The 26,089-nt window shown below is 48.4% G+C and overlaps 1 protein-coding gene across 1 annotated transcript in view; it reads right to left on the bottom strand.

Moving 5' to 3' along the window:
* Window positions 1-7,025: 7,025 nt before the first annotated feature.
* Window positions 7,026-26,089, bottom strand: part of SLC7A5 (solute carrier family 7 member 5) — a 41,252-nt gene continuing 22,188 nt past the window's right edge. Inside the window, exons 3-10 of the mRNA XM_075039870.1 lie at window positions 21,476-21,581; window positions 20,662-20,706; window positions 19,151-19,274; window positions 17,943-18,046; window positions 17,053-17,149; window positions 16,549-16,698; window positions 15,200-15,377; window positions 7,026-13,310 (exon numbers count right to left, since the gene is read on the bottom strand). Of these exons, the coding sequence (XP_074895971.1) occupies window positions 13,255-13,310; window positions 15,200-15,377; window positions 16,549-16,698; window positions 17,053-17,149; window positions 17,943-18,046; window positions 19,151-19,274; window positions 20,662-20,706; window positions 21,476-21,581 (860 nt within the window). The 3' untranslated portion in view covers window positions 7,026-13,254. The remainder of the gene's footprint in view (window positions 13,311-15,199; window positions 15,378-16,548; window positions 16,699-17,052; window positions 17,150-17,942; window positions 18,047-19,150; window positions 19,275-20,661; window positions 20,707-21,475; window positions 21,582-26,089) is intronic.

Genomic DNA, 26,089 nt, shown 5'->3' with positions numbered 1-26,089 from the left:
ACTGGGCAGGGCTGTGCTTCTGCGGGTGCTTTCCCACCCTCTAGGCTGCGAAATGGCTCCTGCTGTTTTCTTCTTACACAACAGCCTTCGGTAGGGTCTTGCATCAGACACTGAAGAGGCTGCAAGCCCATGGGCAGAATTAGGCGAGTGTACAAGTGGTTTTGCAGGCTTATTTTTCTGTGCTGAGGCCAGGGAAGAAATCCAGATGGTATTTGGTCCACACAGTGAGAAGAAAATCCCATTATTTTGCAAGATTTTGGGGTTTATCTCGTTTGACTTGGGTGCAGGAGGTTCTCTCAAATTTGGTTTAATGAATAAGAAGACAGACAAAACCTGTTTAACTTTTGCTCAGCAGTGATAGTACTGGCTCAGAAACTCCATGAGGTATTAGAAAAAAGACTAGTTTTGCTTAAGTTTTCTATGTTTTAATTTAAAGTATTAATTTTAATTAAATGTGGAAACTAAAGAAAAGCTAGAGAGGTTTGAGGCTTGCAGGCTTTCTAACTTGGTAATGCCAGGCTTCTGGCTTTTTCTGGAAAATATCAGAGGTATATAAAGAAAACAAACATGAACAAGTGACAAAAGGATTTTTCCATCCCCAAATGTTCCTTCTAAAGAAAAAATGTGACCAGCAATAGTAATTTTTGGTTACTCAGAGGGTCTTATCTACACTGGGATTATTGTGGCTTTAAATGGCTTTCCTCTAGGAACTGGCATTTTTATTTTGAAGCAATTATTTTCTCTACCTGAGGAAGGACTGTCCAATTAGCAGCTCATCAGCCCAGACCCTTCCATTTGGCTGCTTTCTCAGGTTCCTGCTCTCCCCCTGTGACCACGCTGTCTAGAGCCAATGCTGATTTCTGCAGTAATTGCACAACCCAACGTGTCATGTGAGAGCTTAAACTCTTTACATTGTGGAAAGCCAGCGCCTCTTTGAAAAGACTATTTCAAGCAACTTTGTCAATCAGGATTAATTTTTTTTTTCCTAATGCAAACACTATGTTGGCAAATAGCTGAATAGCAGGAGCAATGCTGCAGACGGACGGACTGGCAGCAATAGCAGCATTAGGAGCTTCTAACCAGTTAACAGCAGGGAGCTAGGCCTGGCATGAGCGTTCCCAGCCCTGCAATTCCTGCAGTTCATCGGAACATCTGGAAAATCTTTTAAAGATCTGAACAGCCAGCCGACTTCGAATGTGGAAGAAATAGTGAAACAGTGAAAAGGTGGTAATGCCCAGCACGTCGGGCAGCTTCTGGTCACCAAAGCATCTTCCCTTTGGGTCCCTGTGGCATATGGTGGCTTTTTCCTCGATCCAGCCAGCTCTCCCCCAGCAGTGCCCACATCCCAGTGACTTGCAGGCAGCTTTCACGGCTGTCGGTGCCTGGCAGAGGGGCAGGGCAGGGTGGACTGCCAAGTCTGGGCATCCTTTTCGGTCCTTGCAGTAATGTTGGCAAACTGAGCTCCTTCTTGCATGCCTTTGGCTGGCCAGATCTCCCCGTTGGCCACACAACGGCTTTCCCAACTGCTGTTGATACAATCCCAAGAAGTTCAGCTTGATTTTCTCAAGACTCAATGTAGAAAGATTACATGTACTGTTGTTTTTATTATCTATGTGCAGTTGGTCTGCTGACTTTTGTTTAATGAAAGCCAGGGCCAGCAGCAACCTCATTTCAAGTCCTTGCAGGTGCCAGTGTGTTTTGCATATTCTTTTTAACACAGAAACTTGCTGGGCTTTAGTCCCTATCGACTGAGCAGGAGCTTCACCACCCACCCTTCTCCTGGCAGAGGTAACACATCCCCTCCAGACATTGGGGTTTTTTTTCTTTTAACTGATCCTGTGTCTTTGCAGCAACGCTACTCTCAGATATAACATGCACTGGCACCTCCATGCAGCTCGTCACACCGCAAAACCTCCTGAATACCTGAGATGCCTGGACCTGATTTATGAGCTCTGTAAAGCCAAAGGCTCAGAGGGACGAGCTCTCCCGCCCTTGCAGCACGCAGTGGTTACACAAGGCGAGGAGCGGCATGGGGAAAGGGGGGAGCCCGTGCTTTTCCCAGGCAAGTTAGAGCAGAAATGACCTCACTGAAATGCAGAGCCAGGCTCCTGGAGACGTTGACCAAACCAGCCAGAAAACTGGTCCAAAGCGCAGAACACACTCATGTTCCCACCACGTAGTTAGGCTTTTAGGGCTCGTACAGGCATATTGCCACATCCTTAGGATTTATTTGCTTATGGCACTTAGCGTGCACAAAGCTCTGTGCCTTTTATTTTTATTACTCATTTTTGTGATAATACTGTTGACTGCTCTGGAGGCTACGAGATTCTTGATGCTGTTGCAGACAGTGCCTCATTTTCAGAAGTCTGGAGTGGTCTTTGATGATAGCCTGCTCAAAGCTTGCTTTGAATTGTGTGAAGAGCCTGGCACAATGCATAGACGGAGCACATATAAAGACCTTCTACTCGTCTGCTCGGGGGCAGCTACGGACAAATGCATTCCTACCCACCGAGGCTGCTTTGTAACCTGTACATGTCCCTGCCACTGCTGGCGATGTGGTCTAGCTCTGAAGGACACAGTGACAAGTGATGATAACCCATGCAGAGGAGCTGGGAGAGCAGGAGAGGATCCTCGAGCTGGATCATTTCAGTGCTTATTGCCCTGGCTGCAAAGGGGAGGCAGGGAATCAGTTCCAAAAGGAGGTGTTGAAAAGAGCTCTTACTACAGAAAAATAATTATTTTTCTTACATAATCTGTCATCCTGCTTGTTTCCGTTGTCTCAGGCACTGTCCCTCACCCCGGCATCCTTCCCCTGCTCAGTGCATTGCCAGCTCCATCCAAACTGGGCTGCCGCTCGGCTCTTTGCTGGCCAACACCGCTGCCACGGCTCCTGGTGCACACGGTGGGTAATTGGATTGTGCTGAAAGAGCTTTCAGCTAACCCAAATCCGGGGACAAGCTCCCCAAGGCATGTGTTTAACAAGACTAAGGCAACAGGTACATTTTCTGCTCCAGCAAACCTTGACTGCAAGCTGACTTTTGGAGACAGGGTGCTGGCAGAACTCTTCACGTGAACACGAGGTGCCTTGCACGGTGGCCCTAGAAGGACAGCGTCTGAAGGACAAGTTAGTTACTTTAGGAAAGAGAGGCTCAGGCAGGAGGAATTGTCATTTCTTACTTCCCTGGTCTCTTACTCAATATAGGGATTCAAACGTGGATTTATCTTTTGCATTATGCAGCTTGGATGAAGACCAGGGGAATTTCCAGCACTTATTGCCCCACCTGATTCAGGCAGAGCTTTTAATCTGTTCTTTTCAGGTGGGCAAGATCGTTCACAGCTGGGGAAACTGAGGCACAACCAGGCACAGTGGTGGTTGGCTGGAGGAGAGCCTGGACTCCCAGGTCCCCCCCCAACCGCAGCACCATCTCCTGTGCCATCTCTCCCCAGTGAGGGGGGTGGCAGTCCGAGATAGGCAAAAAACTTGTATATTCAGTAAATATGCAGGGGGAAAAAAACCTTATAGGTATCTGTAAAAAAATCCCTCTGTTATATTTCAAGGTCTGGTAATCAGGGGTTTGGAGGCATACTTTTGTTAAAGAACTACAGCACCCACTCTTCTACAAATCCAGTGTCGCTGAGTTCTGACACCTTAAGTAGGTCTCCAGCAAAACCAGGACAGACTGGCATGTTCTGAAGAGACACCTTTATTTTGTGGCTTTGGTACAACAGGTGAAATACTAGCAACTCCTTTCAAAAAAAAAAAGACTTTCAAGCAGAACTTGCATTGCTTCAATATGAGGGGGACAATTTTGTTGTCGGGTGTATTTTGCTGCAAGGAAGTTTGTCAGCATCAATTCTCCTTTTATTAACTTTCCTTATACCTGTATCTCGTTTTCGGTGTATTAATTTATCTGCCTCAGAGGATCCCTTTATTAGTTCTATCCACAATTCCTTGTCAGCTCCTTGCTTTCATTTATGTTTGCACCCTTGAAGCAGTTCCCAGCCCATGTCACACCCCACCCTTAGTGGCTTCTTCCCAACCCAAACATATTTAGTGCCTTTCATCCTTTGCACAAATCTTCAAATAAACAGCTGTTTTATTGCTTTTTGCTGGGCTTGCCTCCAGTTTGCAGAGGCATTTCTACCTGCTGCTTCAAGGGCTCACCCTTCTTTGGTGGCAGACCCCCGTGCCTCTCTCCACTCCACTCAAACACACAGGTGCTCCTGGGTTTGGGGAGAAAAATGTCATGGGTTTGGTTTGAGGGTGGAAAAACGTCAGTCTTGCTGCCTGGGTGTCCTCCAGAAGGGCTGCGTTCCCACGCCTGCCCCCTCCCAGCACCACCGCAACCTCCAGCCGTCAGGACAAAAGACCAGCAGCCACAAGACCGAAGCTGGGGAGATGGGTCTAGACGTCTCAGGGCTGCCTGGGGACCATGCTGGGTCCACATGTGGCTCCCATGCAGTGATTCCTTCCTGGGCAAAGCCCAGCACGAGGCTTCCTCTACCACAGTGGGGTTTCTTCTGCCACCGTTGATGAATTGATGTTCATCCTCCGGGCACGACAGCACGGCTGCTGCAGTGGCACCAAAGGAAAGGACAACTGGGGGAGAGCCAAGAGCCAACACATGGCCAAAGGACCACATCTCCAGCAGCCATCAGTAGTGATCTTTCAGAGAAAACTCACATGAAACATGAGGTCTGATCCCTTCCCGGGTTTGTCCTTCCAGCCTGGGACTCACAAAGACAGCGCTCGAGGCTGAGGCTGCACCAGGGCTGTTGCAGTTAGTAACAAACCCTTTTATCTGAGCTCTTTTTGAACTTTTATGCACACATAAAAGTTGTCTCAACAACATCCCCTGACACCGAGCACATGATTAACACTGCCGTGTGCGATAAAACACTTCCCACCTTTGTTTCGAGCTGCCCGCCTGAGCGCTCGCTCCCTGCAAGGAGATGCCTCGTTGCAATCAACTTTATATTTGATGGGCCTGAAAAAAGCTCGTTCTCCAGGAAACTTTGCCACCCCTGTCCGTCTCTTTTTCCAGATCGTATGTGCTGAACTGGCCTGAACCAAGATCCACTCGCAAGCTCTGCAGACAACCTCCCTCCACTATTAACTACATTTGCCAGTGTTTTCGCTCTCCCAAACAACTACCACTGAAATGAATTCCTTCTTTCAAACCCCGTGGGAAGCTCAGTGAGACCCTGAGCCTGCTGAAAACCCAAGGATGCAAAGCACTGGAAGCGCGGTGGTCTGCTGAGGACTGACCTCCCTGTACAAAAGCTGCATGTTTCTCCCCAGGATGCTCTTCTCTGTCTCTCCGCTCACTGTAACCTCTACAACAGCTTCTTGCAACTGGTCTGGACTACTCCTGGACCCTTTACCTGTACCGGCATCCTGTTTGCCAGCTCCGATACAGCAGGCATCACTGCTGCGTTGTGCAGGGGGTTGCACACGGCTGCTGGTAGCACTTAATCTGATCTGGGACCCTTTGCAGCTCTTGAAGGCCTCTGAATCCCACAGCTGGAGCTTTGCTCTGAAATGGGATGCTTTATCTGGCACCAAATCCTTGGGCTTGCTCCCTGTGAAGAAAGACTCCAGCACGGGAACTTCTCCAAGCAAGCCTGTAGCAAACACGGATGCAAATAACTCATTTTGTTCCTGTGCTACTGCCTTATCTGTCTGCTAAAGCACTTTGCAGCACAGCACGGGGCCCGCTGTGTCTCTGGCAGGCTTCCCACGGGCGTCACAGCCCTTCTCCTCCTCGGGCCGTCAGCGTCCTGCTTGTGAATGTAGTGTTGACTTGTCTTATTGAGGTTTTATATTTAATTTGCCAGAGTTTAGTCTCTCCTCTGTTTTCCTTCTTTGGCCACAACTGTCACTTTTTGAATGATCTCTTTTAAATCGCTAATGGCACAGGCTATTCTGCTGTTTAGCCATGCTGGCTTTTAGAGATGTTTTTCTTAGATTACTTTAATTCCTCCACTAAGAGTCTCTAATGCCATATTGGAGAGCCTCTGTGCCCCTTGTTGCACACATTTTTCCGTGTAACTGCATTCTCATTTCTGCACCTCTGACTTCTTCCTTTTTTTTTTTATATATATATATATATATATATATTTAGGGGTTTGGTCTTACAAGGATGTTGGGCTTAAGCATGTAACACTGCAGAGTCTCTCTTCCAGTGTTACTTTCTGAAACAGCCACAATGCTCGAGAGTAAATCAAGAATTGCCTCTTTCTTGGGAATTCCCTCATTGTTCAAGACATCAGTTGACTGTAGCACCTAGAATGCAGTATGAAATTTGTGTGTAACACCTCTTCAGCCTCTGTAGGCATCACTGAAGTCTCCCTTTACTATTGGGTTTTCTTTGCAGCCTTCCTTTCATGCCTGTTTCTTCCTCTTGGGGGGTGTGTGTGTTTGTCAACAGAATAGCCTGAACACCATCTTCTCCTTTAGGAAGGAAAACCGAGCTCTGCCATCTGCACACCCAGAAGTGCAAATCTTCCAGCAATCCCCACACCTCTGCCTTTCTGTACCCCTGAGCATCCCATCCCCTCCCTGCAGGGCCCCTGCAGACAGAGCATCTCTCCAGCCTGGAAGGACACAGGGAGGAGGGATTGCAGCAGAGGATCACTTTCCCCGCAGAAAGTTTGATACCTTCCTGCTGTTAAGACATTTTTTTTTTGGCTGCAGGCTTTTACCGGCAGCATCTGTCACATAACCATGCAGATACACCCTGGGAATTAGGACATCTGTTGTCTGCTCCCACCTCTTCCCAAACCTCACCCACTTTCCCATTCCCTTAGTTTTAACACATGCAAAACCAGAAACGGTAACTAGAATTTTTAAAAAGAGGATGGTGATAGAGGAATGGCTGCTGTTATTGCTCGGCTATGCTCCTAGACCCATCTGCAAGAAGAATGTTTGGAAACGCAGAGCTCAGGTGCTGCTGGATGTGGGATAAACAAGGCAACCTTTTGCAAAATAGAAGTTTTAGAGGCAAAGACCAACGACAAGAGAGTTGTAATTCAGCTTTCTTTGTTAAAAAAACAAAACAACCCAAAACATAGACCAACTCAAACATTTAACAGATTTGTTAACCACAGACATAAAAGAATCAAGAAATACTAGAAAAAATACATTGCAGGAGACATCTTGTTTTACAAGGCAATTTGATTAAGTTACTACTGGCTGACCAGCACTCAGTCGTGGAATAGCTGTGTTGACAGAACACAAACATTGTAAATAGACAGCGCTTACTGTAGAAGTATTAAGACTAAAAGATATTTACCCCTTCAAATAAATAGAATGTCATCTACAGCAACATTTAAATTAGTAAAATATTTTTAAAGCAACCAAATATAACAAAATTGTAAATCAGATCTAGAATTTCTTCTGTATGTTAAGATCCTTTTTTTATTGTGTTTTTTAAAAAAAACAACAAAAATACAAACTTTAGAAGAAAGGTATCTCTGAAAAGTCACATCATTCACTAGAAGTGAATTTCACCCTCCTTTTGTTCTGCCGGCCAGCGCAAGGTCTGGGTACCACTTAAATTTCTTCCTTTGCAAGGATTTAGGTGGGACATGAACCTCACCCCGTCCTCTGAACAAATAAGGATTTTTTTTTCCCTACATGTGAAATTCATCCCAGTGCAGGAGACGCAGCCAGACCCCGCAGCACCACGTCCCGCTGGCTGGGATGTGGGAGAGCATCCGAGCGCCTGCAGAGCCCCTGCGCCGAGATGAACGTCACCCAACGGGAATAATTTAGGTGTAGATATAAAGTCTCTTTTAGGCCATTTAAAAATTAATTCAATATTTAAAAAAATATTTTTTTTTCCTCATTAACACTTCAACAGCTGGAGGAAGCAACACCCCTTCTCACGCAAGGAACGGGGGGCTAAAAGCAAAGAAATAATCCTCTGGACATCAGTTCCTTAGGGTCGACCTAATCCAAGCCACATTTCCTACGTGCAGCTGAGTGGCACTTGGCTTTGACTCCCAGCAGCATCCCGCGCACACGCACCCCCCCCAACCCCAGCTGCTAGTTCCAGTTCGGACCATGTAAACTGGGAAGAAACTTCTCAAGTACGGGCAAAACCAGCGTAAGGCTGGCAGGCTTTAACTCCTCAAGAAGCCAGCAGAACCGAAGAGCCCCTTGAGCATCCCTCAACGCCTAGGTCTCATGGGATGCCCTGGCACGGGTAAGGTCCCCGGCGGAGGCGCGGGAGCAGATTCCCATCGCCGCAGGGAGCCGGCTGCCGCGCTCCCTGGTCGGCAGCCAAGCGCCGCCGGCTCCAGCCGCGCCGGCCCATCCCGCAGCCGGAGATGATCGCCGGGCTCCCGGGGCCGGCACAAGGCTGCAATTCAGTCCGTGGGGCTCTGCCGAGGTTGTGGCGCCGGCCGGCAGACCTCAGCAAGAGCCCTGGGGAAGGGGGGAACGGGAGCTGTCTCGCCCCTGGGCTGCCCTTTCCCAAGCTCCAGTAGGAAACTTTGTTCCAGCCCTTTCTCAATGGCCAACGTTGCCTTCCCCTTTGATGTCATTAGAAATGGAGTTGCGCAACCGGTTGATGGAAAAGCTGGCATCCCGCAAGAACAGCCGCAAACAGCCAGAGTGTTGCGTAATGACAGCATTTGACCGTTTCCTTCTATTTTTTATTTCTTTTTTTTTTAATTTTTATTTTTTATTAAAGCCCGAGAACACTGTAGCCTCGGCTGAAGGCACGGGTACCTTCCCAGACTGAGAGGAAACCTTCCCTGTGATTCCCCGCAGCCACACCGGGACTCTGCCACTGCAAACATCTCTCCACGGTTGGGAAGTCGCGGCCGTGGGGAAAAGCTCTGCCGCAACACCGCTGCCTCTCGAGGGCTCCGCTCTCAGGCAGACCCACAGTGGAGGAGCCCATGGAGGAGCCCAATTTATTCCCTTGCCTAAGATGCCCACAGGGAGAGGGCTCGGAGAAAAACAAAGCCGCTTCTTACGAGTTTCAATCCAGTTGAAGGGTCTTTAAAGTTTGTTCAACAGTGACAGAGTCCCTTTGAACTTAGTGTCCGCAGAGGGTGCTGTTAAAAACAAAAGCGTGTTTACCAGAACACAGTATCTGAGATGGAAAACACTACAAATACTGCAGGAAGTTTAAAAAAAAAAAAAAAAAAAAGAAAAAAAGAAATATCCACCCAGGATGACTTCAAGCCCCAGTTTTGGCTGGGAGCATTTTGCGGGGCTGGTTCCCCTCTCAGTCGGGAAGGAGGTTTCTCATTTAGAAAGAGGAACCCAATGGGTAAGAAAGCACTTGGCCACCCGCTCCTGCATGCCTCTGCCCTACATTTTAACAATCCCCGGGAGACGCTATTCTGTGAACACCCCTAACAACTGACCGCCTGGGAGTCTAAATACTTAAAAACAAGCTGAGAAAAGCAATAACTGAAAGGGGGAGTTTAGTAGAAGGACCAAGGGACTACTGAGGCACAGCCATCACTTGCAGAAATACGCAGCCACGGCTCCATGGTTGCACTCGATGATCTTAAAGGTCTTTTCCAACCTAAATGATTCTATGATTCTACAATTGCACTAACATGACCGCCCCAGCTGTACTTGCAGAATACTGTCCTATGAAGTAGATTCACGTGGTATCTCGTTTAACTGTAGCTACTGTTAAAAAGCAAACTCACGGTCACTGTGGTTGTACGTGTCCTTTGCGGGAAGGGTTTCTCTCCCTTGGTGGGTTGCAACAGGCATGACTGATCATGGGCTCGAAAGAGCACAAGCGAACAGAGAAACAACAGAAAAATCCCACATCCAGTGCTGGGAATGATGAGAAATTTTCTGTGAAGTCTCTGTTGCTCCCCTCACCCTCTGTGACATGTCATTCCACATTTGAGGAAAACAAGCAGCAAGGAGGTCTTTCACGGGGATGTATTCTCTCTTTTTCCGTACCAAAAATCCAGCTGAACACAGCAAGCCCCCGAGGGCAGCAGACACTCCTGGTTGCTGATCTGAGTTACAAGCTGTCGCACTGGACAGCAGATGCTGTTAGCAGCAGTTTCACCCATTGGAGAAATTACTTTCTTGTGTTTTCTTTATAAAATGAAATGCAGTTTCACCCCCTTCCTCATTATCTCCCTAACCTCCAGGAAAAAATAACCCACCCTCTTACAGCCATGTTACCAAGCTCTGGTGGAGGGGAACTGTCGGGGCCAATGAATTGGGGATAAAAGAAATAAGGTTTTTGCAAGGTAAACTTTGAGATGTGAGCTGTGGCTGACCAAATCCAACATTTTTGTCATTCTGTGCTGGTACCTGGTTCAGTTTCTTCCTATAGCTCTATTGCCAGGGAGATGCTGGCGAGATCACCATGAAACATATGGCAGCAATGCCAGAGCCAGCAGGTTAGTACAAGAGAAAGATCTTTAGCAGCAAGTGAAAAATCATGAAAATTCACAAAGAGCAAGCAAGCGAGTTAAGGATTTAATTGAGATCAGTTAGTTAATAAAAAAATATTTCTCAGTGTGACATCTCCTTTTTAAAACCAGTGTGAAAGGTTCACCACGAGGATATCATGTAGTGATGGTCTTCATCACTGATGAAAGTAATTTAAAGATGTGTCCAAACCAAGCAATGCCCATGCCTTTGGGAGATTTGGACCCATTTCTGAGCTCTCTGTGCGTTGGACTTGAGTGCTAATTTACATTGGATTGAGGTGGCTGAGAGTTAAAATCCCTTTCCTTTGCATCGCAAGTAATTCTGCTGGTATATATTAGCACTGAGAGCCCCTGCGCTGAACCCAGGCCCCGCAGGAAGCTGGCCCTGAGACCATTACAGCCAAAAAAACTGCAGACCAAGTGGAAGGTGACAGACTGAGGTTCTCTCTCCATGAAACAGGTCCAGCATAAGCAGTGATTTCCCATCACTACCCTGCCAAAACATCTCGGCCTTCAGCTGGAAGAGGATTCCAAAAACAGAGTTCAGGTTTTATGGTTCACGACCTTATTTATGCAAATGCCTCTCCACAGGCACTGGATCTGAGATGCTCCAATTCATTGCACATAGGTCCCTGAACAGCCAGGCATTGGCCATAAACTTTGGGTTCTTCTGCACTGTAGATATACCCAAACCAGCTGCAACCCTTCCACAGGTTAACTTAGCTCCAGGAAAGCTCAATGCTAATGCATGTAAAGCGGCACCTGAGCTGGCTTGGGTGTATCAGCACTGTGCTGCCATGGAATAAACAACCCGACAGCAAAGGTTTTCAGCGCGATGATTGTCTCACCTATTCCTCCTGCAGTGCCTCAAAGCAAAGACGCGTGGTTGGCGAAGCAATAGCAAAGAGCTGCACGTAGACGCTTGTTGACATAGCCACTGTCATTGTCACACACACTTGAACAGAAGCTGCCACCTGCTATAACACGCACTATTTTTGCTGAAGAGCTTCTTAAAAGGACAAAGCATGAGCTAGTACCATTGGGGTCCTTAATGCCTCTTCATCCAAAATAAGTCTATGCTACAAGGAGCATCCAATAGAAAGCATTAGCTCTTGGAGGATCCCGGCTTCCACACATCTTAGTTTACAAAAATATTGAGGAGAAAAAGTAGTTCAACAACCCATTTGCACAAAGCACAAGCACAAAGAAGATCTGTAACAGAGACTGAAGCAGCTCACTTGTGGGGAAAAGATGCTTTTGATTTCCAACTGACTATCACCTTAAGCGCAGAGGCATAGTGAGCAAATTGTTCAAGAACTGCAGTTTTGCTGAAAAGGTGATGCTATTGACCAAATAAAGCAACATGTTCCGAAGAGGACAGTTTTGACTACTGAGGAACTAGAGGAATTTGGGGTGGGCTCAGGGGATGGGACTGCACCACCCACAACAGCAAAACAAGATTTCACATGCGGGTCATGCTTTATGCTCAAAGAGCGCTCCCTGAACGGGAGGATGGTGGTGGGGGCATCTCACCAAGCCAAACCCGATGCTGCAGTTTTGCACGAAGAAGGACCAGACCCCTGGTCCCTGCTTCTTACAGCAAAAGAGACTGTCTACGGCAGACCGAGATTAAAGCCAGGCTCCAGCCATCCGGGGACATCTGCCCCTTTCTGCACCCCCAGACCCAGTTGGGCCCATCTCCACTGCATGTTCTAGAAGAGACACAGCATAACGAAGGGCACGGCGACAGGCAATCAGGGAACGAGCCAAGGGAATCCCACCCTGATTTTCTCTTTGCAAATGGTTTAGGGGCAAACATGAATCACACTGCGGGCAATGAACAGGGCCATTGGGAGAGCGTGATGTTGCTCTACCCATGCTGGATGATAGCCTATCTACAGAAAAACACGGAGTGAGCAAGCCAAGGGCTTGGCCTTCTGCTAATTGCAATTCCCTGGGTTTATCAGGAGGAACTCCACCCTCAGGCCTGCCCCAGTGCTAATTCACAGGGCCACGGGATGGGCATTCTGGTGAAGAGCATCCCGGAGGACCGGCTCAATAGCAGGGAGATGGCTTGGATCTGAGAGTTAAAAGCCAGACAGTGGCAGGGGACCCCGAGTGCTCTAGTCAGGAATGCAACAAAAGTCAGACAAGGCCTCCCCACATCGTTTCTCTGACACTAATTCTGCTCTGCCTTGTCTCACCTAAGTCACTGCCAGTGGACAGAGTCCAAAGCATCCAGCAGCACGGATTTTGGTATGAATTTGTGTGTGTGTGAGCGCGTGAGCCAACATCAGCCAACCTTTCCTTCCCAACCACCCCGCCTTGACCAGGTAAGGCAGGTGCCCCAGGCACGTTTGTACGGCTGGCAACACTCAAACCGGGCTCACGAGCAGAACCGCCAGCATCTGGGGGATCCCAGACCCAAACCGAATAAGCCTACACAGATCTGAAGTACAGCCCTCAGCATCACACACACACACACACACACACACACACACACACACAGAGATGCCGATCGGACTCGCTGCTGCCGGACAGGCAGGACCCCTTCGAAGCTGCCAGTGGGAATTCCTCCTCCTGGCCCATGTTCGTACCAAGAACTTCTCATTGCAGCGTTGCTCATCTGCCAGGCTAAAGGTCAGCGACGGAGGGGCTGGAGGAGGCAAGGCAGAGCCAGGAGCACGGTGTCAGACACGAAGCAGCTCTGACGGGGTGCTCCAGTGCCTAGGTTTTGTTTACGAGGGATCAGAAGCGTTTTCTCCTTGTGTCGTCTTAAAATAATATTGTGCGTTTCCTCGAGCTGAATGTCTCTGCTTTTCCTGCTTATGATTCTTGCGGAACCACTTCCATCAGTTTCTGGCACAGGACTGTGGCAGAGACTGTGGGGAAGAAAGCAAAGCACAGGTCAGAGATCGCACGCAGGGCCCCAACAGATATCTTGGTCTCGGTTCACGATACTCTGCCTCAAAAGGGCTGACCCATTTGCCTCCCCACCATGGTTCTGAGCAAGATTAGTCCAAATACAATTTAAGACTTGAAAGTAAATGAGCCGCGGGCTACTCTCTACTCATGTCCAGAACTTAAACGTGCAACACTGGGAGCTTTGCTCCTGCAGCTAGGATGCTGGAGTGCCCCGAGAGAGGCTCTGGTACTTCTTGACACCAGTTTCTAATTGCCTGGTGATTTGGTAACTACGTTTGGATGCCAGAACTGTGCGTAGCCAAAACTGAGTCAGGCACAATAGCAGGAATGGGCATCGCAAATAAGAGCCGATGCTTTTACTTCCAATTTTGCAAACCTCGGCCGTATGTGCACACAGCTTCTTTAAAGGCTCGAGTACCCAGGACAAAACCAGCTCAGCATACTGAACACAAGGCAGAGTCCGCTGCCTTGCACAGAGCAGGTGAAGAGCAAAGGAAGCATTTCAGCTGCAAGTTTGCACAGGAAAGGTGCTAAACTGAAGTAACTTTTATTTTTTCACCCATTAGTTGTGGTGGCTAGCATCCGAACACACCTGTGCTTTCTGTTGCTTCACTGTGTGTTTGGAGATCACAAGATAGTCTTGCCAGGTAAAGCTAACGCTAATTCTAAATGCACACAAAGTCAAACTTGAGTCAGTTGGAGGTGATCAAATTATCTGCAATATATGAATATACACATACGTTTAAAGTTCCTATGTTTCTAACTGGACATTTGCAGGATTATCATTCTGTGTTCCCAGAATATTTTCTATATTCTCCTTACAAGCCTTTGGTGGTAAAAACCAATTAATATGGTAATTTGCCACACAGGCACTGCAAAAATGGCTTTTCCAGGAATTGAGCCTAATTCTCAGAATAAAAAAGGGAGTGTGTGAGAGAGAGACAGGGACAGACAGGGGAAAAAAAAAAAAAGAATAACAAGTGCTGAGCACTGTTGAAAGCCTTTTTCTTCTTCATAAAAAGCATCCAGCTAAGGCTGGGCATTTCTACTTGTCTGCTTTTCTAGGTCAGCCTGTTGTATGAGACCTGGGAGGTAGATGGTAGAGTTTAGTTACTTGGACAACACGGATTGACTTTCTTGATTCAGTTGTTCAGACAGAGGTTGCATGTGCCAAGCACAGCCTCTCCATCCCTTCAAAACACACCGTGGTGTAGTGTCAGCTGTTGGAAAACCTTATACAAACATATCTTAAAAATAAACCTTGTAAGAGAAAACATCCAGGGGATATTCCCCTCCCTCTGCTCTGCTGCTGCATTTTGATGCCAAGGAGAACTTTGACTGGATCAGAAATGTTAGCACTGGCTAAGCGATGGATTGGGACTAATTACAAATTTTCAGCAGTCAGCTTGAGGCCAACTGTGCTCAGACTTTTATGCTGTTACTTCTTTTCCCTTCCTACACCACTAGAAAGGGATTCTCTGCTGACAAAAGGCCTGACCCTGGGCTTTTAGAGGAGGCAGAAGAAAGGCAGCAATGTGCTCGGCAAATTACGCTCCACTGCCTAACAATACCCTGTTTGCTGAGATAAAAAAAAAAAACCACGGTATTTGGCCCAAACTGCGCACTTATCACAAGCCAGGGTGCATTTTGGGTGCTTGGTAGATAATGTAATCATCAGGATGAAACTTGTTATCATTAAAGAAGAACCGATCAGAGCCAAGACACTAGAAGCCTCCACTACACGAAGGAGAGCCAGTGCTACTACATGTAGCATGCTCACTGGGAAGCTCCTATTTTTGGAGAAAAAGCCAAGTCTGCACCCTTGCTCTTCACTGGTAATACTTACAGATGCCTTGGAGAACCCACTTGGGCTTGTTTTGCCACCAGACCCCGAAGAAGTAAACAGGGATCCCACTGAAGATGATTGCAAAGCCAATCGCACATTCCTTTGGCGTCATCCAGAAGGAAACAGCAATGAGAAACAAGCACGCCAGGATGAAGAAAATGGGCAGGCAGATGTTCACCTAAACAAGGACCAAAAGAACACGTTAGAAGTTGTACCAGGGGAACAGGGTACGCTTTCCACTGAAGTTTATCTAGCTGTACAGCCCGGGGAGGGAAGGAGTTCATGTTCCACCCCCAAATGGACGGTGCTCCTGTCTGTCCCAGTGCTCTCAACAAGGGGACCACGATCTTGAACTGCCAGGGGGAAGGTATCAATTTAGGCAGTGCTTTTCATCAGTCCTGGAGAAAACAGATGTAGGCTAACACCTAACACGTACATTTAAAACCAGCAAAACAAAGCACAGAGATGTGGCTTGCCAAAGAGCCATGTGCCTTTCTCAGCACCCTTTTTTTGACCCCAGTTCCATCCTTGAATGATTCCTTATAAGAAGCACCTGTACCAACAGCACCAAATTCAGCAGCAAGCACAGTACAAGCCATAGCACCTTCACGGCAGCGTCTCAAGAGGACTCAGCTACACTGCTCTGAGCAGGGCACCCGCTGCGAACAGCCCAGCTTTTAGAAGAAAAAACAAAAAAACCAAAGGAAACACCCTGCAAAGAGTTACTTTGGGAAGGCACTGGTACAGGTCTGTGAGTTTGTTTCTCTCTGGCTGCCTGTTGCCTGGCAGAGACCTGAGCGTGCTGGGGGATGAGTGAGAAACATGCCTTTAAGGAAGGCAGACACGCTTGTGGCTGACATGATTTTGGCCTCCTCCCAGATGGGACGCAGTACTGCCAAGCTGGCCAAGGACAAAGAGAACAAAGTTCTCATCTCTGCAGGCGTGGGTTTGTCTGCTTTATTAAAAAACTATTTTAAGTGAATTCCACGGTGGTACAGAGTGTTTCACTGAGAACCACAGCCTCTGATTTGTCCTGGGGAATACGTTAGTCATTGAGAGCTTCCCACCGGGCTACCCCACCAGAATACCCTGCATCTCTGACACTCAGAGCCCCCTTCACCCTGATGTCCCCATGCCCATGGCAGTTCTTCATCCCCCCGCACCGATTCGCATTCGGCAGATTTCCATGCAGCAAGGACACCCGCATCAGCTACAACACGTTTCCCCTGCACACTTGCAATTCCAGTCCCTCTTCCATACAGAACAAGCAGCCGTACTTGCTGAACCTTCCCTGGTGCTGAGAAGGGACTCGGGGAGGACCCACCACGCAATGACCACACTGTTCTCACCTTGATGGGCCTTTCCAGCTCTGGCTTCTTGTAACGCAGCCACATCATGCCGATGATGGCCAGAGCCACGCACAGCCAGTTGAAGAAGCTGAAGAAGTTGATGACTGAGAAAATGTTGTTGGAGAAGGCATAGAGCAGGGTCATGACACACTGCGTCCAGAAAAAAAAAGAGCCATTAGCAAAGGGAGTATGCAAACCCACTTATGTTACAACACTACATACAGGTACTTTAGAAGAATTATCTGCCAGGAAAAGAATCATGTTGATTTTTACTTATTTAAGCTATTTACAACTGGTGCCTGGAGCAAGTTCAAACCAGAAGTGGAATGTGAGGATATGATGAGAAGGAGAAGGGTCTATCCTCTCCTGTAGGTGCACGCAGGAATGGCTGTGTCTGGACGTGGTACCCAAGTAGCCCCCCTCCAAGCACCCTGATGGGATCCTACCCCCGACCCGTTTCTCAACACCAGGTCGATGCTCATCACCACAGAGCCAGGTGCTTACCGTAAAGATGAGGGATGGCACGGGAGTGAGAAGCCTGGGGTGAATCATAGACAGGATTGAAGGCAAGTGTCCTTCTCGGGATCCCACGAAGAATAGCCTGAGGTGGGGGAGACAGAGCAGTTATCACCTCTGCAACCTTCAGCCCCGGGCTGGGGTTTGTCTTCAGCACAAAACAAGTGGGGACAGCCCAAGCCTAGACACTGCTGAGGCAGCAAGACTGAAACGTCCAGGCTCCACACAGGTTTTCCACCTTAGTGGTGCCTTGCACAACGCCAGCCGGACCCTTTTGCTAGTCACTGGTTCAGGAGTGGGGCCCTGCAGGATCAGACCCCAGCACGGGGTGTCCTGCACATACACAGTGGAAAGTCCCCGTCTCAGAAGGAAGGCTGGAGACGGACAAAGAGTGCGAGAAAAGATGTATCTATATCCTCCTTTCCAGAGAGAGCAATTAAGTGACTTTCCTAAGACAACCTGGGAGATGTGTGTCAGCGCTGGAAGCATCTCAGTCCCCATCCTGCCCCGTCCTTTCTGTCCTTTCTCCACTTTCTGGAGAGATTCTCAGCCCTGAAGTTTCATAACCTTCTGCTTTTCATTAAAGCCACTTTCTCAGGCAACATCCCTGAGCCCCAAGCCTGTGTTTGTTTATGTTCTAATAACTTCAGCAGGACTTTGCCTGAGGAGAAGAAGACTAAGACCACTGAAAGGGTTTCCTTTAAACTGAATATGGTTTTAAAGCCTGACTGGTGGTTTTTTTCCGCATTCCCCACATGGCCTCCAGACTCTTTAGACTTTGTGTCTACCCACAGCCACTCTTTGGAGGACAACTCCAAAGGAAGGGGCATTAAGCATGACTCGTAAACAAAAACCACAAAATTGAGCAAGAAACCTACCGGGAAGAAGTGAAGAGAGATCCATTAACGGATCCAAAGCACGATAAGCCCACAAAGACGGGTATGATCCAGGACATGACGCCAAGGTGATAGTTCCCAAAATCCTAAGTGGGGGGCAACAAGACAGACATTTCACACCCAGAACGTCCAAAAGAACTCACAGCTGCCTACAAAGACTTAATATTTGTAGAAATCTGAACAAATGACGTGGCTTAGTGCTGAAGCTGCTTTGGAGTTTCCCATACTGCCATTTGCTGCTCCTCCTTCCTGAAAAAGCATATTGTGGAATTGCAAAAAAATCAGCAGCGTGGCCCTCCCTCAGAGTCAGGATGCAACATTTATCAGAACGGCTATCCAAAAGTTCAAGACCAAATGGAAACTGCGAGGAGATTCAGACATGCAAATATTGCCGATGGCTGAATAAGGACCTGGGACTCAGCCCCTTAGAAACGCCATGACCCGGAGTTGTAGTTTTCTATCACAAACTGACGCCGCACTGCTTCCCTGCAGTTTTACGCCAATGCTGTTATATTGATTTCAAGACTTGCAAAGGCACACAACTACAGCAATGCAACACAGGCTGGCATCTTCGATAACTCAGCACTGCGTAGGTGCAGGCTGGAGCGGGGGCTTGGTACTAATCCAAAGGATGCAGCACTGTCACCTGAATGGCCCAGACCAACTTATCCTGGACCGGGAGATTCCCCTTGAAGCACTGAACAATCCTGGTCACGCTCAGTTTGCAAGGTCACACCATGCTGCTCACTTCTGAAGCGACCAGGATTTCTGACCGCAATGGCATTTTAATTAATAGAAGTATTATTTTTCTCTCTTAATTAAAACAAGGAAGATACAGAGAGAGAACAATCTAGTTCAGTATTGACTGAATGACCTTTTCCCATAAATATCACGCTCTGGTAACTGATGAGAAGTCATGAGGCCAGCAGCAACCTTGCATATTTAGGAATTAAGAGCAGCGCTAACTGATTGCCCACCCTTACTACTGTCTGTGATTAAACCCACTTGGTATCACGCTGTTCTTCCCTGCTCCCGTCACAGTTGCTCTTTATCTCCTGTCAAACATCAGCTTTTTTGTAAGCAGCCATGATCAGCCTGGAACAAACTAGGTGATGTATGCAGAGATTGTAAGTCTGATTTAACCAGCCCTGGAAAACAGATGAGTCACATCAGAAATGCACCTATCTTACCACAGCCACGGCTTCGGACGTCAGCATCTGGTCCGTCGACAGGGTTGTGAAGTAAGCCAAGTTTGTCAGCACGTAAACCAAAGTGACTACAGGTAGTGAGATGATGATCGCCAGAGGCAGGTTTCTAGGAAGAAAATATAAATTGTAACGGAGCGCTGCAGTTCAGAGAAGAGAGCTGTTGATGCCAGGGATCGGTGGCTCATGCTGAAGCCCTCCTGCACTCGCTTAAAGTTGGCTTCAGCCATTCTGTTCTTCTTTGGCTCTTCAGCATGTCCAGTTTCCCAGCCATAGGCTGTTCCCCAAAGAGAGGGGCAGATGCCCACACGGGAACAGCCCGGAGACTGACAGATGTAGAGTGAAGGATTATGGCAGAAGGGACTTTTTGCATGGAGAGACTCTGGCTGTCTGGGCAAGCATTAATGCAAGATCACTGCAAAGGCAATTAATTAAAAATAACCCCCCGTGTCTCTTGCTAGCCAGCGGCATTAGCACATGTGTTCTCTTCTGGGCAAAGAAGAAGCATTCGTGCTGGTGGGTTTCTTGTGGGAGATGGAAAGATGAGGGATTTAGTGGGCAGTTTTTAGGCTCTAACTCTGTGCAGCTCGCTGGACTGATGAAACTCAAAGAAAATGGGTTCAGACACAGTCTGAGTGAGTCTGTAAAGACGAGGCTGCGTTGGTATAATTTGCCTTTCCAAATAGTCTAACTTCATTTGCAAACGGAAACTGGAAAAAGAAACCCTGCTTGATGCCATGTATAATTGGTCTAGCGGAGCTCATAGCCACAGGAGGAGAGAGTCAAATACCATGACTGCATTCAGAAGACACGAAAATAATTGCAAACTGCAAAAACCTTTTTATAACTGTGTTTGTCAAGGAAAGGGCCTATCAAACTTTATGCTTCCCAGCAGGCACTAATCACTGCCAGGGTCAGCCAGGAATGGGTTCTTGCACAAGTGACCCTGAAGCTCGTATCGACAGTGCCTCATCCGCACCTTCCCTACGAGCAAAAATGATCTATCAGTGATGTCCTGCCTCGCTGTGGCCCACCCTCACCTCACCAGGTCCCCTGCGTAACCCTGTAAAAGGCGCGAGCAGTGCAGAAAGTGGCTATTGCTCAACAGAACAGGAAGAGCATGTGACAAACACATGTGCGCACAAATACTCTTGCGGGAGTTTATACAAGACAGTAATAAAGCCCTGAGTACTTCTTCCTCGTCTATAATTCAGAGAGGTGCCATGCCAAGGAAGCAGGACTTTCCAACAACACTGATAATATTAGCAGTCCAGGAAAGCAGTGTAAGCAACAGCCCTTCTCATACAGAGATTATTATTCCCCTTCCCCTGTTCCAGGGAGGAACAATGCCATTAATTTATCTCGTTTTGTATTTCCTCAGAAAAAGACCTTGGCTTCTGGGCTGATTAGCAACTCCTGTTACACACACAAAGAAGGGGCTTCCTGAGAACTAGAGGTTTTCCTCCCAGGGAAGTCATCACAGGACACACACCTACCTGTAAGGATTTATCATCTCTTCTGTAACAAAATTCAAGTAATTCCTGTAATGTGAAAAGAACAGTGGTTAATTCTGGTTACTCCATGGAATAAACGAAACCCTTCGCCTTACTCATCTGCAAGGGAATTTCAGGAGGGGTAGAGAGACTGACACCTGCGGTAAAACTTACGGCGGCTGATGTCTAGTTCGAGACCTACAGCACAAAACCTGCAAAGTGCAAGCCCTGGATGGTGCTGGTGGATCTAGCACACCATGCTGCCCGCTTCCTTGCAAGAGGAGGGGTGATTGCAGGTGAAGAGCTGGACCCACGAGCGACAGGGCCACCCCTCCAGGCAATAAGGATGGCTGCAACTGGCCTGTTTTCACAGCAAATTGAGCAGGCTCCTTGTGCTTGCAAGTGCTCGAAGGGGCTGATAAAGAAACCCTCCGGGAGCTTCGGTTTGGTGCTTAAAGTAATCTCTTGGCATGTAGCACACCTCTCTTCTGCTAGCCAAATCCACCCTGCTGCTTTCTCTTAACACCGCGTAGGAGCTGCACCAAGCATCATGGTGCATCATCATCCATCATCTGCCGCTGCTTCTAAATCCCACGATCACCTCCACTTCTCTGTGCTTCCACGTCTTAGCTGGAAATGAGGCATGAAGTATGACTATTAAGATCACTAGGCAAACCCAAAGCATCTGCCTCATTGCCCTGGTTACAAGAAAGATGGAAAGTCCTGGACCTCACTCTTCCTGCAAACACAATCTGGGGACAAAAGAAAGGGACTACAGTATTTAGCATTGAAAAAAAGATAGAGGGCTGCACCTTACCATCCTCCGTAGGCAAAGAGACCACTGTACAAAGCTAACACGATGTTCCCCACGCCTACTTTTGTGCCTTCGAAGGAGTGCTCAGGAGTCAGGTTTGTCACATCACCTGCAGAAAACAAAAACAAGAAAGGATCGATGCAGACGGGCTGTGAACCCCAAGGGCCTTTGTGGGTGCTGAAACAGAGAAACCTGGAGGCAAAAGCTGCTCTTAGGATACTTAATTATCACGCTGATGCACTTCAGGTTATGCTAGAGAGCACATGCACATATTTCTATTGGGCTGATTCCTCCAGTTTTACAGTGTGTAATTCAGCCGGAGTAATGCACCAAGTAATCAGTGCCAAACATACTTGTCTCAAGCGACTAGTCATCATTGAGCGCTCAGACTTTCTCACGCTACAACGTGCTATCGCCAAGGTAATCTCCCAGATATCGCCCTGTGAAGAAAACATTCTGGGGTCCTTCCTGCTGGAAGATGCTATGCAAACAGATATTGTCACATTGTCCTCTCAACTGAAAGCTGCTTTCATTCGATAAAAACCCCAGGATTTCCTCTGCTTCCACCAACCACCCAATAAAGCAGAAACCCAGGATTTCCTCTAGTCCCACCAGCCACCTGATAAAGCAGAGGGTTATGGCAATCCCTTTGATTGTGGGAAGTCAGGTTCTTTGGGGCTTGAATATCAAGAAGTTAGCTTCTTTAGGGCTTGAATATCAAAAGTTCCTGTTATGTACCTGCTTTTGAAAGAAAAAGCCATAAATAGATGACTTGATTGTACCTTTGGTAAGAACTGTCCCAGAGCAGCCTAGAGTTTATTTATTTTGCTTTAAAATGCTCTGCAGTTGTTTTGTTCCCTGCCTTTTGATGTGGAGCCTCTGTGCAGTCTGGGATGGCGGAGCCATGCTCCCCTTCCCGGACCCAGCGCTCCCCTCGGTGAGGATGGAAGGGGGGAACGAGGCAGGATTCGGGACGGCACGTTTGCATCCAGGGAGCCCTGTCGAAGCCCATGTGATTCCTCTTAGGGCATAGATCTTTACTAATCGCTGGAGCAACCGCATCACATGGCAGTCAGCAGGGCCTGGAGCTTAACCCTTCATCTCTTAGCACAAGGTACCCAGGACGTGCATTGGGGGTAAGGAGAGGGATGCTAATATACCAGGCGTTTTTCTTCTGGATGGCCTCTCTTCCCATATCACGTTGGAAAATTCACTCCCTCATGCCACCAAAAGCCACTTTTGCAGAGGCTGGATAACAAATACGGATGCACGGACCTTTTAACGCCTTGCACTCATCTTTTTAGTCATGGGGAAGGGGTACCTTTTATCAGTCTGCTGGTGCATCTTTCATTCATGGGGCTTTGCAAGGGACTGCTCCAAATCTGTGCCAGTGACACGGAGCTGTGCTGCGCACGTGGAAGAGCTACATCTTGTCTTTTTCCCTCACTACCTGACCCTCCAGCTCTATCCCCATCCTCTCCATCCTGGGCATTGCTCCCCTTCACCTCCTTTCTCTCTCCTGCTCCTGCTGAGTCCTAACCAGGGCAAAAAGATATTCCCTACCACGGCATCCAAAATGCTCTCTGCTCACAAAACTACCCAGAAAACCACCTCCCCTCTGCCTTCTTCCCTGCTCGGTTACTATCCCATTTGTAAGGGGATGCTGTGGGTGTGAGCTGCAAAGGCGCCAGGACCACAGCAGCAGCACATGCACTAGGCAATCAGATCTGGGAAATACCAGTTTTCCAAGGCTCTACTTGTCCAGATCCCACTGCAGATAACAGTTCTCCACTGGTGTGGCCTTGTCCTTCTCTCCCAGCAGCTTCCTTGCACTATGAAGGTCTCTTCTGAATCTGTCTTGGGATATGCTGGTTGTATTTAATGCCCCTTTAGCCAGTGAATCTCCTTAGCAAAATGCACCAATTGTTTTTAAAAAGCAAGGACAGAAAATGTACATTAGAGTGTAATAGGAAAGCCAGGAAATGCAAAAAGACTGATATGATGCTGTGAGTTTAACCTTAGTTCCTGGCTTATAGGTTCAGTCATATAATCTTAATTTAGCATTAATGCCCCGGCCTGGCTGTGAATAAAAAAGTTGAGCAGGAGGTGGGTGTGCCCGGTATCACATTCTGCTGGATCCCTCGGGCTCAGCTTTCCTGAGTTTATTTTCTGCCCCTCATGAATAATTACCAGTCTAGTTCTTTCCAGGTCTTTTGTTATGGGACTAAGATACGCTTTTTGTTAACTGTGACTGTAATTAGCTACTGGAATGGCACACGGATGGACTGGGAGAGCAGGAGAGCTCTCCAGGCGTTTCAAACACCCCTCGGGATGTCTCTTCTCAAAAGGTCTGCTCGTGCTCTGCCAGTAGCCCAGCTCCCACCGAGGCCGAGGGATCACCACCTTTACCACGTCAGGAGGATGCTCCGATCCGGGAGCAGCCAGGGCACAAGCAGCATCACACCGCAGGCTCACCCTCCCATTTCTTGTCCACAGCTGGACACCAGCTTCCACCAAAAGCCTCTTTTGGGCAAGAATCTCTCAGGCCAAATGTTCCTTTTTCCGAGGCATCTGCAGGTTTCGTTCTCTGCCTTCCCAAACCTCAGACAGAAACCGTGTGCTGAGCTGCCGCCCTCGCCCAGCTGGCCAGGAGAAGAGAAGAGCATCAGTGGTCCCCAGACTGAAACCACATGCCTTGGTTTCAAGATGTGCCACCCGCTTGAGAACCGCGGGCATCTTCAGCCTCTGGGCAAGGAAGGGTCCAAGCCCAATTCGGTGGCCCGCTGGGCTGTACGGACATTTTGGCTGTGTGTCAAGAGGAGCGCTGCCCTCCAGGACACACGAGCAAAGAGGAGGGAAAGGCAGCGTGGGACCGTACAGGAGCGGCACTGAAGCAAAGAAATAAAAACAAAGCTTGGTATTTCATTGCACTGTGGGTGGGCGGGGGTGGCGGATGGAAGGATGGATGGGTAGGACATAACTAATTACTCGCACACCTCTGCAGCACGCACCTAACCCAGCTCTTGGAAGCACTGAAATCCAGCTACCGGCAAAGGAGTGGCAAGTCAGCGTGGAGGCAGCCAGGAGAGAAGAGTAGGAAGGAAGGAAGGGGCTTTTTGTTCCTCCTCAACCCTTGAGGAGCTGACACCTCGTTGCCCTCTCCCTGCCTCACCTAGCGAGAGTTGTAGCTCTCCAAAAGTTTGCTGCAAGTTGCTAAACTTCACGTCTCTATGCTCCCACGGTAAAATGGATTTAGCAACATGTCAGAACACGATTAAATAACCAGAGGAGCTGAGATTTATCTCTTCCCACTGCAAGGGGGCAAGCTCGCATTCCCAGGTGTCCGCATGATGCTCCTTTGCCACGATGTTTGCTTCTTTCATGCTTTATCGCTTCCTGGTTGCATGAGAGGAGCCTGGGCTCCTTAACAAACACACCCCAAAGATCATGTCCCAGCACCTTAACAAACACACCCCGAAGATCCCATCCCAGCAGAGCAGCTGTCCTCTCCCGCCATCACCGCAACAAAGCTCTGTCCCACCCTGCCGGCCAGCAGATCACCAGAAAGATAATTTGTGCCCACCAGCGATGCCTTTACAGACGTAACTGGTGCCACATTATACGTCTTGGGGTCAAAAATGCCAAGCTCCAGCAGTGATGCCAGAAGGGTATCCCAGATATAGTGGGTGAGCTCTCACTGCACCCGTCTTGCCCTGATCTCGTTAGCAGCCCCACACACAATTAGACAGAGGTTCACATAGTTGTTAGACAGACCCTTGGAAGAGAAATCCATCACACAAAGATACCTCCTCTGGTGCAGAAGACCCAGAGGTGCAGTGGAGGCTCAGAAAATATCCAGAAAGCACCACGACCCCCCTGTTCTTACCCACTGATGCTATTGGCCCCAGCTGGAGACTGGGGATACTGGGTAGATGGTCCAGCATGGTCACTGTTACCTCCTGCCTCTAATACAAACGCTCGTTAGGACCTGCTGTTCAAAATGGAGGTACAAACCTCGGTTCCAGACACCCTGCATCTTCCAAGCCTCAACGTGCAACTCGAGCCTCCGGACTTCGGAGGCTTGAATTGCAGACTTTGGACCAAATCAAGGGTTGAGGCTGCCAAGCACGGCCTCGACTGCTCCCACGGAGCGAGACGTCCGTCAGCGAGAGCATCCCGGGCAAAGCCACGCTCTGCCCACCCTCCCGGCTCCCCCCCGTCCTCCCCAGCCCACGCGGCCACGGCTGCTCTCTAGGCAATGCCCTGCCTCTGCCCGGCACCCCGGTGATCTAAAACCTGGTTTGAACTGGCTGTTCGACTGCACTCTGCTCTACAATTAACCAAATTAAGGTAACAAGCTCTGACATAAACCCCATTTGCTGATCTTGCCAGCTGCCAAGACGCTGGTAATTGCGCCGGCAAGCGCTGGGTCACCTGGGGCTTTTCTGCGGGAGGGACCTATTTTGGGTCCGCACGCTGCATGTTCAGACCCTTTCTTTGAAAAATGTTCATTTGCTCCCCAGTCATGTCCATTCCAGTTTTAATAGCACGGCAATCTTCTCTTGCAGAAAGCATTTAATGATAATTAAATATTTTTAACTTGCCTAAACAGTGAGG

This window comes from Buteo buteo, chromosome 11 (assembly GCF_964188355.1).
Source record: "Buteo buteo chromosome 11, bButBut1.hap1.1, whole genome shotgun sequence".
NCBI lineage: Eukaryota > Metazoa > Chordata > Aves > Accipitriformes > Accipitridae > Buteo > Buteo buteo.
This window is presented reverse-complemented; position numbering and strand designations above follow the sequence as displayed.